The 13889-nt window shown below is 36.2% G+C and overlaps 1 protein-coding gene across 1 annotated transcript in view; it reads left to right on the top strand.

Annotated features, from left to right (window-relative positions):
• Window positions 1-624: 624 nt before the first annotated feature.
• Window positions 625-13889, top strand: part of hdac9b (histone deacetylase 9b) — a 59573-nt gene continuing 46308 nt past the window's right edge. Inside the window, exons 1-2 of the mRNA XM_084089813.1 lie at window positions 625-748; window positions 936-1061. Coding sequence (XP_083945939.1) covers window positions 733-748; window positions 936-1061 — 142 coding nt within the window. The 5' untranslated portion in view covers window positions 625-732. The remainder of the gene's footprint in view (window positions 749-935; window positions 1062-13889) is intronic.

The raw sequence follows: 13889 nt of genomic DNA, 5'->3' as shown, positions 1-13889 counted from the left end.
TGTATATAAATGTATGCATATTTTTCAGTACACATAAAATATATTGCTTCTATATGCATTATTGTAGTTCTCTCACTGAGTCTTGCATCGTTGCAAGTTCAAATCAAAGTTTGTAATGTTGTGATTCATCTTGTAGATGGTTATCTTAGTTCATAGCTTATAACACTTTAACAAAGACTTTTTAAAATCCCTATGGCAAAAAATAATAATAAAACAAAACAAAACAAAAACTTCCAGAACCAAAGCCACTGAAAAAAGTTGGAGGGAAATTTTGTGATCAATATCAGTTATCTTGGAAGCCACCCAGCCAATCAAATTCAAGGACTTGAACTGACTGTTGTATTATGCTTTTTATTACGCAGGTTTCATAGGAAGTGCTACCGAAATATGTTGTAGCGTTCAAGCGTGAGTTTTCTGACAGTAGCGTAGGACTGTGAACGTGCTGTAGTAATGTGTGACAGTAAGTGAGAGGTAGCCAATGACTCAGTCCCCACATAACTGCTGTGTTTCAATCCTTTCAAACCGGTGAGATGGGGAAAGAGGAATAGTGAGAGCACGACTTTTTCATATCCTCAGACAATGTTCAGAGCCCTTTAAACTTCAGATGGCCATCAGACACCACTTCCTCTGCTGGTGACTTCTGACAGGAATCTACAGTGTAAGAGTGTATGAGTGAGGTGCGTGTGCTAGACTGATCTCAGATTAATATTGCAACAGAGGAGTGACTACATTATGAAGATCAAGAAAGGTAAGTGCAAAATAAACTGTCGATAACGATTACGAATATATAAAAGTCAATGGCCAATCATAACATTAAAGATACAGTCTCTAGATTATGTAGTGTTATGGTATATTTTAATATAACATTGAAAAATGTATCACTGTTTTTTTTCTCTGTTCCACACAGTAAATGTTTTTTGTTCTTGTAATAACAGCTTTAGGTGAAGGCTGTGACGACTATATGACACACGGATACTATGGGCCATTAGGATGGGACAGGAGAGCTCACCTCTTTCCCTTTAACACTCTAATCAGGCCAGAGCACTCAGTCTGGGGCTACGGTGAGTGGCATCATACAGTATGTGTTTGTCTCTGTAACAAGCACTGGATGGTGTTATTGTGCAAGTGGACTTGTAAAACAATAATTTGTGACAGACCAAATCACTACTCCGCAAAACTAGACATTACTTTCTAGCTTTTTGTGTTCAACGGCCAAAAATGACCAGGGCTTGGGCAAAAATAGGACTAAATATGACAAAAATGCTTCACTTAGAATGTGCAAAAAATGATGAAAAAATCCAAAAATAATGAATTACTGTTTTATCTAACATTTGATAACATTATCTAATATTTGATATATTTTGGACTTATGGGTTTAGTATGAGGTTAGTGCATCAGAGGCAAGTTTTGTAGAATATGTAAATATACTTTAAAGTATAGAAGTAAAAATAAATACACTGAAAAAAATGTGTAGAAACAATTGTCACTCAGAAATTGCTAGTAAATAATGACAAGGGAATAACAAATCACACGTTGTCTCTTAGGGGTTGATTTGTGTTAAATATAACATATTTAATTTTCTAATTATATTAAATGAAACTCACATTAAAGGATACTATGCAACTTCTGGCCCTCTAGTGGTTTAAAAACAAAACTGAATGTATTTTGCAGAAGAACATTGTTTTGGTTGTGCTTTGGCTCTGCATGACTGTACGGATGCATTTGGTTATCCGACTGCTCATAAAACATTCACTTCTAGGCTTAAGAGATGTCTAGTTTAGACTAGCTGAAGATGTTACTATTCCCATTGATAGATTCATTAATCCATTAAATAACACTTTGAATTGAACATGAAATTTTGAAGTAAAACAACGGAAATAGTAATTTGTTTCAAATAAATGCTGCAGCACAAATACAAAGTTCTGTCATGAAACTCTCTAGATGGTGAAGGCTGATTCTCAAAGTCCTTAAAGGCACACTATGTAGTTTCCGTTTTTGTCAAACAGCGACCCCTAGAGTCGCTGTGGAGTACTTGTATTTAAGGCGAGACACTACAGGTGAATAGGGTAAAAAATTTAACTAGCAGATATCACCATGACACTTTCCCAGTTGATTACCTACATTAAGATGAGAAAAAAATGTATTACAAGTTTTCTGTAATTTAATGTTTAAATATGCAAATTAGGCAATATCTAATTAAATATGCGCTAATTTGCATATATTTTAAAAAACTAAATCTGAGTATTGGATAAAGCCAGGTTAAAAAATATTTTTTCATTGTGTATACATATAAGATGGGGAAAAAATTACAGAGGCATTTATGGATATCTACTTTTGTTATCCTGCAAATCAGAATATACTGTCAATAGCCTTAAAAAAATTATTTTCGCCATGTTTTTTGGAATAAAATGTTATATAAATCAGGCTAGGAATAATATATTTACAAATCCCTTTTTTTCACCACAGTCTGAAAGAAGACATGTTATTGAAGACAAATATCCAAAAATCTCTAAATTGACCAGTAAAAAAAACAACAATGTTTTTGCCTGCCGTGTCTCGCCTTAAAACGATCAGTTTCTCGTTTTTTTTTCTTTGACTCTTCCGACCGCGCTTTCTTCGTTTTCTACATCGACTCTGCCATGATTCACGTCTGAAATGCGTGCTAGTGTCTTCCATAGAGGCTGCTTCATATGTTGTTGATGTATGTGACGCCATGCCGTAAAGCAAGTCGTGATTCTCGCGAGATTTGGCAGGGCGCCACCTCTCAAACCTGCATTGCTGGTTTTGCCAGCAGCGGCCCCCCCCGCTTTGCTATCGGGATGATCCGCCCGGCTGCGAGTTCGTTTACCATCAAAATTACTTTGAAGCTGTTATATTAAGGTACAAATCTTGCATAGTGTGCCTTTAACTCAATCTGCTGGCAATCACATCATTCTCTAGAGGGCACAGTTGATTGGTTCCTGCCTTATCAGTAGCCAATGAGCTTGCTGCTCAACTTTCAAATACTCGGTCAGCATTTGCTTTAGCAGTTGCAGCGTGTTTTCAGAAACCCTCCACCTTCCCCAGCTCCACCTGTATAGATCTGCTATGGGTAATTCATGTACGCTATATTGTACAGCAGCTGCATGTCTTACTTGCTCACAGCAGCGTGTCGTGTATGTATTGGCAGTAGCAAGTCCCGAACTTGCTCTGCAGCAGCAATAACAGCAGCAGCGTACCAGATCTATTCCATCAAGATCAAACATATCAACATTCTCATATTCATTACCATGCCAAACACTCAGAGAGTTGTCATGACAGAACTGCTTTCAACTCTGATGTGACACTAAAGGCTGGAGTAATGGCTGATTTGCTATCAGAGGAATAAATGATATTGTAAAATATATTAAAATTGAAATCAGGTCCTAATCATTTTTTTTTTTGTTTTTTTTTTTTTTCAAAATTACTGTTTTTACTGGATTTTTGATGAAAGAAATGCAGCCTTAGTGCAAGAAACTTGGTGCAAGAAACTTTTGAACAGTTGCATATACAATGCGCATTTTCCCTAACTTGTATATCCCTGTTGATTCTTCATTGTGAAGTACTGGAGGGTCTGTGGGCAGGGATTTGGTAGTTGTTATTGTGAGAGAGAAACTTGGATGGGGAAGTGTAATGTGCCTGAAAGAGGAAACGCTGAAAGCTTCACACATCCTTGTGCAAATAGGATAGTACATTCATGAGATGTCCTTTCACAAGCTTCCTGTTTGACTCTAAAAACTGAAAAGCTTCTTTTGTAATTTGTGGGTTTCTCAGAAACGGAAGGGAGACACAATGAGTAATAGGCCTGCTTTGACCAAATGGGTGATTAAGACATTTTAATGATGTGAGATCATATGAAAGACACGTTCTCCTCATCAGACCTTTTGATCTGAAGCGTGTAGCTCGAAGTAAATATTTCCTTGTCAAACAGTGTTAGGAGGATGATGAACCCTAACAATGAGAGCAGCATGGGTCGATTTCACACTTGTGGCCCGGTATGGATCAGAGTATGCCATGAATCATAGTACCCCCGTAATGATGAGCTTACATACGTACCAGTGATCTAATCTTAGATTTAATCCATTTGGAGATCAATCAATAAGAGTGCAGACAGGGGTGGAGCTGAACAGAACGAGAGCTATTGTGCTCTATATTGGGAGCCATTTCAGGCTTGACGCAGAAAATGGTCTCTAAGCAACAGCATCAGATTTTAAAGTAACAGAGCTGTCTACATTTCCATAGTGTTAGGGAAACAACTTACCTGCACTCACCAGCACACATATCTGAAAACACAGTATATTGAATAGATATTTGGGGAGTCTTTTGCATTAGATTAAATATGAAATATGCTCTTGGGATTAAAAGAAGCCCTTATCGTCAGAAACTTGTTGATGATTTGTGCAACCTCAGTACAGAATTTCTATTTGAGTGAACGGATAGAAAAATTAAACTGTGGCTATCAGGTTTTGCCACCTGCTGGTAAAAGATAAAAGAAGCAATCATTCCAAGCCTGAAAACAGCGCACAATGTACTGCATCATTCATTTCTGTGCTGTTTATAAGGCAAGTGGATGTGAAAATATGAAAAAAATCGACAGATTTTGTGCCTGTATGGGTTTGAGAGAGAAAACGTGTGCGGAAAAGTGTGATAATTCTGTGCAAATGCATCTGTGGTTTGCTCCATCTCTCAGCAGCAGTGGCCCTTCACACATGTCATACTCATCCTTCTACTGCTGGCAGAATGGAGATGTGACCAGCTGACAGTCACACCGCTTTTTGAACTGCTTACTCAAACCTTTATGGACGTTTTTTCAACTCTGGCACTTCTGTCTCTTAGGGGTTGTTTTGTATTAAATACAAAAGATTTCATTTTTTATTTATATTAAATGAAGCTCACATTAAAGGATACTATGTAACTTCTGGCCCTCTAGTGGTTTAAAAGAACTGCATGCATTTTGCAGAAGAACATTGTTTTGGTTGTGCTTTGGCTCTAAAGTAAAAAGTTGAAAAATGCTTAACTTATTTTGAAGAGTTAAAGCAATGTATAAACATATGTTGTCAAAAACTTATTGATTACATAGTTGTTGTTTTTTTACAGTGTACCTGCATGTAATTATATCTGTAATTCATTTCTATAATTACATCTGTTGAACCTTCCTTTACACCTTAACCCACCAGTATACTTTCCCTTATCCCACCATGAACAATGAGTACATTGTACCTAACAATTCGTTTTTTATGTACATAGAGACACCAAATATAATGTGTGACCTATAATCACATTTTACTAATCAAAACGGTGAAATACACTTTAACTATTTCAATATTGTGTGAAAATAATTGATGTACATTTTAACCCAAATCATAACTGGTTGTGTAATTATATCCACCACAAACCAAAAGCCTAGTGTACGTAGTTACCATGGAGACAACAGTGTCAGTGAAGTGCATTCTTGCTTTGAAATATGAGACATAATGTGTAAAGAAAACAAAGAATATTCAAGGCAAATACCATAATACTTTAAACTGTAATATTTTCATTGTGCCGATTCCAGTCAAGCTGCAGAAAGAAATAGTGGTGAAAGTCTGAAAATACTGCATTAAGTGTATTTGGACTCTAAAAAAATGCTGGGTTGTTTCAACGCATGCTTTGGTCAAATATGGACAAACCCAACCATTGGTTTGACAACCCAGCGGTTGAGTTTGTCCATTTTTGACCCAAACATGGGTTGAAACAACCCAGCATTTTGCTAGTTATGATATAAGCTTTAGCAAGATGGGGGAGTCAGCATTTTATCTAAAAAATGTTTAAAATGTAATTTCCACCACAGAATGAATGGTGATTTGAAATGTGGTGTAAATTACATGGATTTATGACTGTACTGGGAAAAACAAATAAAACAGCATTATCCTTCATGCATTTATTTCCACTGTTGGAAATTATTAGAAGACACATTAAACTAGCGAGTTTGAAAAGTGTTTTAATGGAGTTTAATTTCCAAAGCAAGAAAAAAATAAACAAGAAAAAAAATGATTTATAGACTTTTTAAAGCTTTTATCACAAAGAATCTGGGTAATACTGAACAAATGTTGTAATGTATGCACATGTGCCCATTGATTTTCTGTTGTGACTCACTGAGGGCATATAAGCTGATAGCTTATAACATTCTAAAACTCTTGACTTTGGGGGAATATCTCAGTTTACAGTGAGGACGGACACATTGAGTAATAATGAGTGTAATTAATTATTGCAGGACTGTCTGTTAAGCTGAGGGCAAGAGAAGTCTAAAGGAAAGAGAACTAATTCTTTCACTCTCTGGAGGGTCATAAAATGCCTTCGACATTGAAGGTTGAGTTATTTTAGGGCAGGCCTAATTTACTACGCCTTCTCTCATCTCCAGCTAATAATCTGAACCTCTCTCCAAAAAGGCTTGAAATATTGGAATTAACTGCAATATAATTTTACTAAAATCATTCTTTGCTGAGCCCTTTGTAATTTGTGTTATAGCAAGTTGTAGAAAAACTCCTTTTCTACTCCTTGTAAACAACACAGATGGAATGTTAGCGGTTATCAACAAGACAGGTGCGACCAACTGCATTCCATCTCAGCGTGAGATCTGTGATTCCCATTACCATACATGCTTGTTTTGACCCTGATAGCAGTAACAGACATTTCAGGGTGACATAGACCAGGTCCCATCATCCTCGGGGCCCAGGTCACCACGCTCTGTGATTGGACGGCCCTTTGTTCTGGCCTTTCATGTGCAGTGCACCTGCTCTGCCCCTCCCTTGGGCCGTCCTGGTGAGTTATGGGGTAGCGCTGCATAGAAAGGCGTGAAATGAGAAATGTGAAGTTGCTTTAAGTTTCCACATGCTTTAGTCACACTAAGTGGTGCCCCTGTTTGGTGTCTAAAGCAGGGACGCAATATATCCCAGATGTGTGTGATTGACAGGAGGCTTCTGAGCATTGTTCTAACATGACATGGTCCGATACAATTCCAGTGACACGCAATTTGTTCCTTTAATGTACAGCATGTTTTGTAATGACAATAAACTACTACTACTAAACTACTACTACTACTAAAATATAGTACATTCAAAGACAGTATGTGATTTCAGGTGCAGCCGTTTTTGGAATGAATCAGTTAAGTGGATGATTCAATGACTCTCTTAAAATAGCAGTTACTTGTTTCAGTCCTAAATGAATCCATGTTTTGGATGAATTAGTTAAATTAATGATTCAGTGACTTACTTATAAAGGCAGTCACTTGTTGCCACCTACTGGCGTATTGATGTAACCTGCAGATAAATTCATAAAATCGCAAAAATCCCCATCACTAATACACACAGTGAGTCTTCCTGGAATGTGTCATGCCAGTTAGGACATACATTTTGTCATTAGTTTGGTTTGAAATTTCATTGGTCCAAAATCTTCATATTTTCTGATTGACTGAGACTGTGTCACATATCGGAACAGTTTTGTGTTGTGAACAAATTGCTTCTTGCTTGAAACTTGTCTCGATTAACTTGCTTTTTAGGGCCCAAGCCCTGAAAGGGCGAAGGCCCTATTGTTTTCGTAAGGATTTTTTTTGTTGCATTTTTGCCACTTTTGGGGCCCTTAACATGCTCAAAAACTCTTGAAAATTTGCACACAGGTCAGAACCCGCGGCCATCAGGGCCGGACTGAAGCTGGTACCCGGGCGTGGCAGGGGGGCTCGACAGCGCCCCCTGGAATGGGGTCCGAAATCATGGTCCATATATCAAACACGCTTGCATGCAATAATATGAAACTCAGTACACATATAGATCTCATCGGGCCGAACAACTTTCGTGCTCTAAGTTTTACAAAAGCCCAACAGGAAGTCGGTTATTATATGTTGTTTGGAAAACGCATACAATGGAATGTGAAATACTCCTCCTAGGGAATTCATCCGATCGCCACCAAATGTGAATGTAGTCAAGACATTGAGGATGAATTCTTGCGAACGGATTTTTGATATCTCGAACGGTTTGGCCGTGGTGAGGAAACAAATTTATGGGGAATAATGGGACACAGGAAAAGTGTTATAACTTCTGCATACATTAACTGATCTTGATGAAACTTCAGCAGTGTGTTCGTTGTAAGAGGCCGATCACAAGGATGTGACTATTGTGAGTCAAAGTTATAGCGCCACCAACTGGCTGCAGGAAGTGTGTCACTTTCAAAATGCTTTGAAGACACTCTCTTATTTTTACCCGATTTGCTTCAAATTTTATGTGTATAATGTAAACACACGGCAGATGTAGACCTGTGGAAGGATTATTGATATCTTAGATACTGTTGCCGTGGCAACGCATCAAAATTTAATATTCTTTTCGGATGCTTTTAAGACTCTTAGCATGCTTCAAATTGGATGAAACTCGACAGACACATAACACTTATTAGCCAGTAGACATGTGAAAAGTTTCAGAAACGGGCGTGGCAGGGGGGCTCAACAGCGCCCCCTTGAACGGGGTCTGAAAACTTGGTCCATATATCAAACACGCTTGCATGAATTAATATGAAACTCGGTACACATATAGATCTCATCGGGCCGAACAACTTTCCCTGGTCAAGTTTTACGCCAGCCCAACAGGAAGTCGGCTATTATGGGTTGTTTGAAAAACGCATGCTGTGGAATTTGATGTCTTCTTCCTAGAGAATTCATCCAATCACCTCCAATCTCGGTCCGCATGAAGTCAAGACATTGAGGATGCTAAATTGCGGACTGATTTTTGATATCTCTAATGGTTTGGTCGTGGCGAGGAAACGAATTTATGGCGAGAAAAGAGAAACACGAAGTGGTATAACTTCTGCACACATTAACTGATCTTAATGAAACTTCAGCAGTGTGTTCGTGGTAAGAGGCCGATCAGATGGATGTAACTATTGTGAGTCAAAGTTATAGCGCGACCAACTGGTAGCAGGAAGTGTGTCACTTTCAAAATGCTTTTGACAAACGTGAGGGGGTTAATTTTATGTACAGTCACAAAAATCAGTACACATATTGGTCTCATCGAGCCGGACAATTTTCTAATTTTCAGCCATTAGCTCCGAGCAATAGGAAGTCAGATATTTTGGTTTGAATGTGGATTTCTTTGCAAAATCAGCCTTTTACCCACTCCTCTTAAGTGGTTTATTTTATTCCCACCAAACTTTTTCAACATGATGAAAATACATTAAAGATGCTAAATTGTAAACAGATAATAAATATCTCAAACGGTTTTGCTATGGTGAGGGATTAAAGTAATGTCAAAAAAGGAAACACTAAAAACCTCCTATCTTCTAAAAATGTAATTATACACCATTTATTTCTATATAAAATTATACAAATATCAGAACTAAACCCATTTTATTTTTTTATTTTTTTCAATTTAATAATTGTTTAAGTTTAAAAACATCCAGAATGTTTTTTTTAGTCCACAAAATAAATAAATGATGTCATTCATAGTGCTATACTGCCCTCTTGTGTTCAAAGTCAGGTTGGCCTATTGTATCTATATATATCTATATTTTTATTTATTTGTTTATTTTTTGTTACATATATATATATATATATAATGTATATATATATATATATATATATAATTTTTTTGTTTTTGTTTTTTTGTTTTTTTGTTTAGTGTAACTAAAGGCACCAGGGTGGCGGTGCCACCGGCTTGGGCCTGTAATCGCTGCTCGCAGCTATATTTATATATATATATTTTTTTTTTTACATTTTTAATCGTAATGTTATATAATTTAAATAATATTAAATAAATGTTGTCTGCTCTATAACAACATTTTTCTATATGTATATGTTGCATATATAATTTGAGTACAATTTTATTGTATGTACATATGCATATGGTCTTTTATAGTATTTGAATTTTTTTATTTTAGGAAAATGTATACTAGTGGCACCGTGTGCATGTATCTTACAATAAATCTTTGCAACAGGTAGGCAATACTACAGTTTTTCCATTTCTCTTTGTCTTCTGTTTTTCTTTTTCTCTTGTCATCTGCAGCTTGATGATAAGGCTGATGAAGGCGATGGAGTTTCTATTTTAAGCCTTGCCACAGTCCTTCTGGCCTGGTCAGGGATGCAGCTAGTGGCTCTGATGTCATGTTTGCTTCTGCAACTGCATCTGTTTGATTCTTTTTGTAGTGGAAAGCCAACAAATCTCATAGTTACCTCAGATGAGAGGTTGTTGCCTTTCTTAGCACTATACTGTCTAAAAGAGGGCAAGAGAGAGAGAACAAAGATGAGAGGTTTACAGCTTGTTAGTGTGGCTGACATCGCAGTGGTTTCGTTGGAAAGGCCCGGGGTGGAACTAGATCTGGGATGAAAGGAGCGGTTAGGCTCTCTGAAACCACTCCTAAACACAGCATGTGGTGTATATGCATGTGAATGACTGTGTGTCTATACATAAACTTTCACTTCCCTTTGTAAATGGTGACTTGAGATGGTTTAAAAAAAAGAAAAAAAAGCAAGATTCAATAATTAAAAAAGGAAATTTATATGACTTTTTCAGACCGAAAGTCTAAATCTACAATGGCCCAACATTAAAAAAACAAATTATTTTTTACACATATTTTACATTATTCCCAGTCTATCAGAAATGCTCTGTTTAGTTCCAGTCTCTATGAAGTCCTTCCGAAAAGCACAATGTGCTCTGATTGGTCAGCTAAGTGTATTGTGATTGGTTAACCTTTGCAAGCGTGTTTTGGAAATGTCACGCTCCTTACCATAACTGCGAGTTTTAACACACTACTAATGCAACTCATTTTTTGCATATGCCTTGGGCAGGAATTATTTAAATGAGGAATATTGTGATGTGTACTTTCCCGGCAGTAAACTCAAGACTACAGTCGAGGTGTTTCAGGGAAGGATGTTCAGAAACAGTGCTTAACTGAAAATAACTCCCTTTGGATTGGAAGTCAACTTCACACTTAAAATGTATAAATGTCTTTTCATTGAATAATACAATATAAAACCAATGACAGTTGAAAGATAACCTTGACACCACTTGATTTAAAATAATTTCAAAAATTGCTCAGAAAAGTGAAGTTATCTCTGGGAAAACTTTGTTTGCAGATGCAACTTGATTTTTTCGACATCCATATATTTGTAAACGTGACTTGCGTTTCCAAATATTGTATTTGGAAATATAATTTTTACATGATTAGACTATATTTAGCCTATAATACTGTGAGAAGTTTAATGAGGACTTAATAAGGAATCTCAGGGCTAACAGATTTTATTGTGCTGCACAATTGTCTGCTTTATAACAGTACTTAAGACATTCTTTATTTGTGTTGAGCCTTTTGGGAAGGGAGAGAAAGGAAGGATCAAGAAGGATAAATGATGCAAAGGATGGATGGGGTAAATGTGCTCTCTAGAAACATTCTGTGGGAGGTTACGGCACTGTGAGCTTCTGGCCAAATGAGTGGGCTGACCTGATGTGTCCTCTGATCTGTGTCCCACTCCTCATAACAGGCTCCTGGGAGCTCCTCTGACAAATAATAATAAAGACCCGCTGCTCCCACACAACATCACAGGGATAACGAGAAAAGACTGATATTAATGTTTTTAGATATTAATTATATTGATAGTGTACAACAATATTCTACTGTATTATTATATTTATCAATAGTAATAAATTAAATGATAAAACTATATAATAGCATACTTTTATTATTATTATTACATGCATTATTGTTAATACAATTGTAATTGTAAATACAGTTATAATTGATAATATTTTTAAATATTAATTATATTAATATTATACAACAGTATTCTACAGTTCAATTGTTATTGTTAATAATAATAGTAATAATAATAATAAATTGAATTATTACACTTGAATTAAACAATATAGTATACTTATTATTTTATTCCATGCATTGTTAATACAAATTAAAACTGTTAATTTAATTTAATTTAATTTAATTTAATTTAATTTAATTTAATTTAATTTAATTTAATTTAATTTAATTTAATTTAATTTAATTTAATTTAATTTAATTTAATTCAATTTAATGACTACAATAAATTCAAGTGGTCTCTTTTCCAAAAAAACTTTGGGCGGAGAGCAGTTTGATAATAATTTTTCCTTATATAACACACACACACACACACACACACACACACACACACACACACACACACACACACACACACACACACACACACACACACACAAAAGTGACCTGAAGTGACTTGAACCCCTCTGAAATCAAATTAATTAATATTAATATTGTAAATTACTTATTGTTACAATTAATACAATAAAACAGAATAATGTTAATACAATAAAGTGTGAATTAAACAATAACAACAGTGTGAATTAAAAGTTCTCTTAGTAAAATGGACCAAAAAGAGGTCTGAGCTCAGTTTTAAGGCCAGAGATAGTGTACAAAGAGAACTTTTCACTTGGCTTATTTTGGTTTATTTAAAAAGACTCTTTCATTCTGAAAAAGCTAAATTTTCATTCTGCTGTCAAGCAAGCTTGAGTCACCCTCCTTTGAGAATGCCATTTATTCGTCTCTACAAATAAAAACAGGAAAAATGTGTCATCTGTTTTGTTCATTGTGCTGTATACTTCTCTCAGGGACCTTTCTCTAGGAAACCCGATTCACCCTGGTCATGGAAAGCCACAATGGCGTAGGTGGTAACATCCAAGACAATAGCAGTCAAGGAAATCTGCCTTTTCCTTTGCTGTAATGTATAATTTCCTGTTTTTCCCTACATTTACACATATACAGAATGAGATGGGATTAGTCCTGATCAGTGCTGAACTGAGCTTTCCTGAGAGCCTTTCCCTAAATGCAGAGGCAGGATCTGATTTACTGAGTCAAATGAAACTTAAGCTATTATGTAAGAAACATCCTCAGATCAGTTACTTTTATTGGCCTTTTATTCAACTCTTGCTACTGTATATGGTCAGTTTCAAAACATGGAGTTTAGAAAGTGGAGTTACTTTGACGTCTTCATTTTTTATGCTTTTTGTCCATTGATTTCATTAAGGAGATTTCAATTTAATATTGCATTACACAGGGAGACTCGAGCCAAGAAAAAGTATGATCATTAAAAAAAAATGTGTGAGATTGAGCAATTTGGTTGTAAAGCAGATAATATCCCCAAAATAGTAACATACCTAAATAGGTAATGGATTAAGCATTACTGGACTGTCAACTGCAGGGGGGAAAAGGACCATGAAGTGTGTGTGTGTGTGTGTGTGTGTGTGTGTGTGTGTGTGTGTGTGTGTGTGTGTGTGTGTGTGTGTACTTGTACAGCTATCTTTGTGAAGACCAGTTTGAGTTTTAGACCATTGGAGTGAGGACAAAGAGAGTAAAGTGAGGACATTTTGGCCGGCCCTCACTTTCTGAGACCCCTTTAAAGGCCTGTTTGAGGGTCAAGACTTGGTTTTAGGGATAAGGTTATAATTAGGTTAAGGGTATGGTTTAGGGTAAGGGTTCGGGTTAGGCACTTAGGCAGTTGTGATGGGTAAGGTTATGGTAAGCGGCTAGAGATTGCATTGTGTCAATGAATGAGAGTGTGTGTGTCCTTGTGTGCATGTTATAGTGTATATTTCTGCTCGTGAGGACATGGAATGTGTTTCCAGAGAGATGGATTGAGATGTAGAGATTATTGTGAGATAAAACCTCAGATTAACTCAGCGAGGAGCCTCAGTATTCCACTATTGTTGTGATCTCTGATCTCTAAACATGTGCCATCTGGCATCCAGTTCACAGATTTGTTCTCAGTTCATGCTATACAGTATTACATTACATTACATTACATTACATTACATTATATTATATTATATTATATTATATTATATTATATTATATTATATTATATTATA

This window comes from Abramis brama (genome assembly GCF_963993115.1).
Source record: "Abramis brama genome assembly, chromosome: 17".
NCBI lineage: Eukaryota > Metazoa > Chordata > Actinopteri > Cypriniformes > Leuciscidae > Abramis > Abramis brama.
Note: the sequence above shows the minus strand (reverse complement) of the source record. Positions and strands in the feature narration are given on the sequence as shown.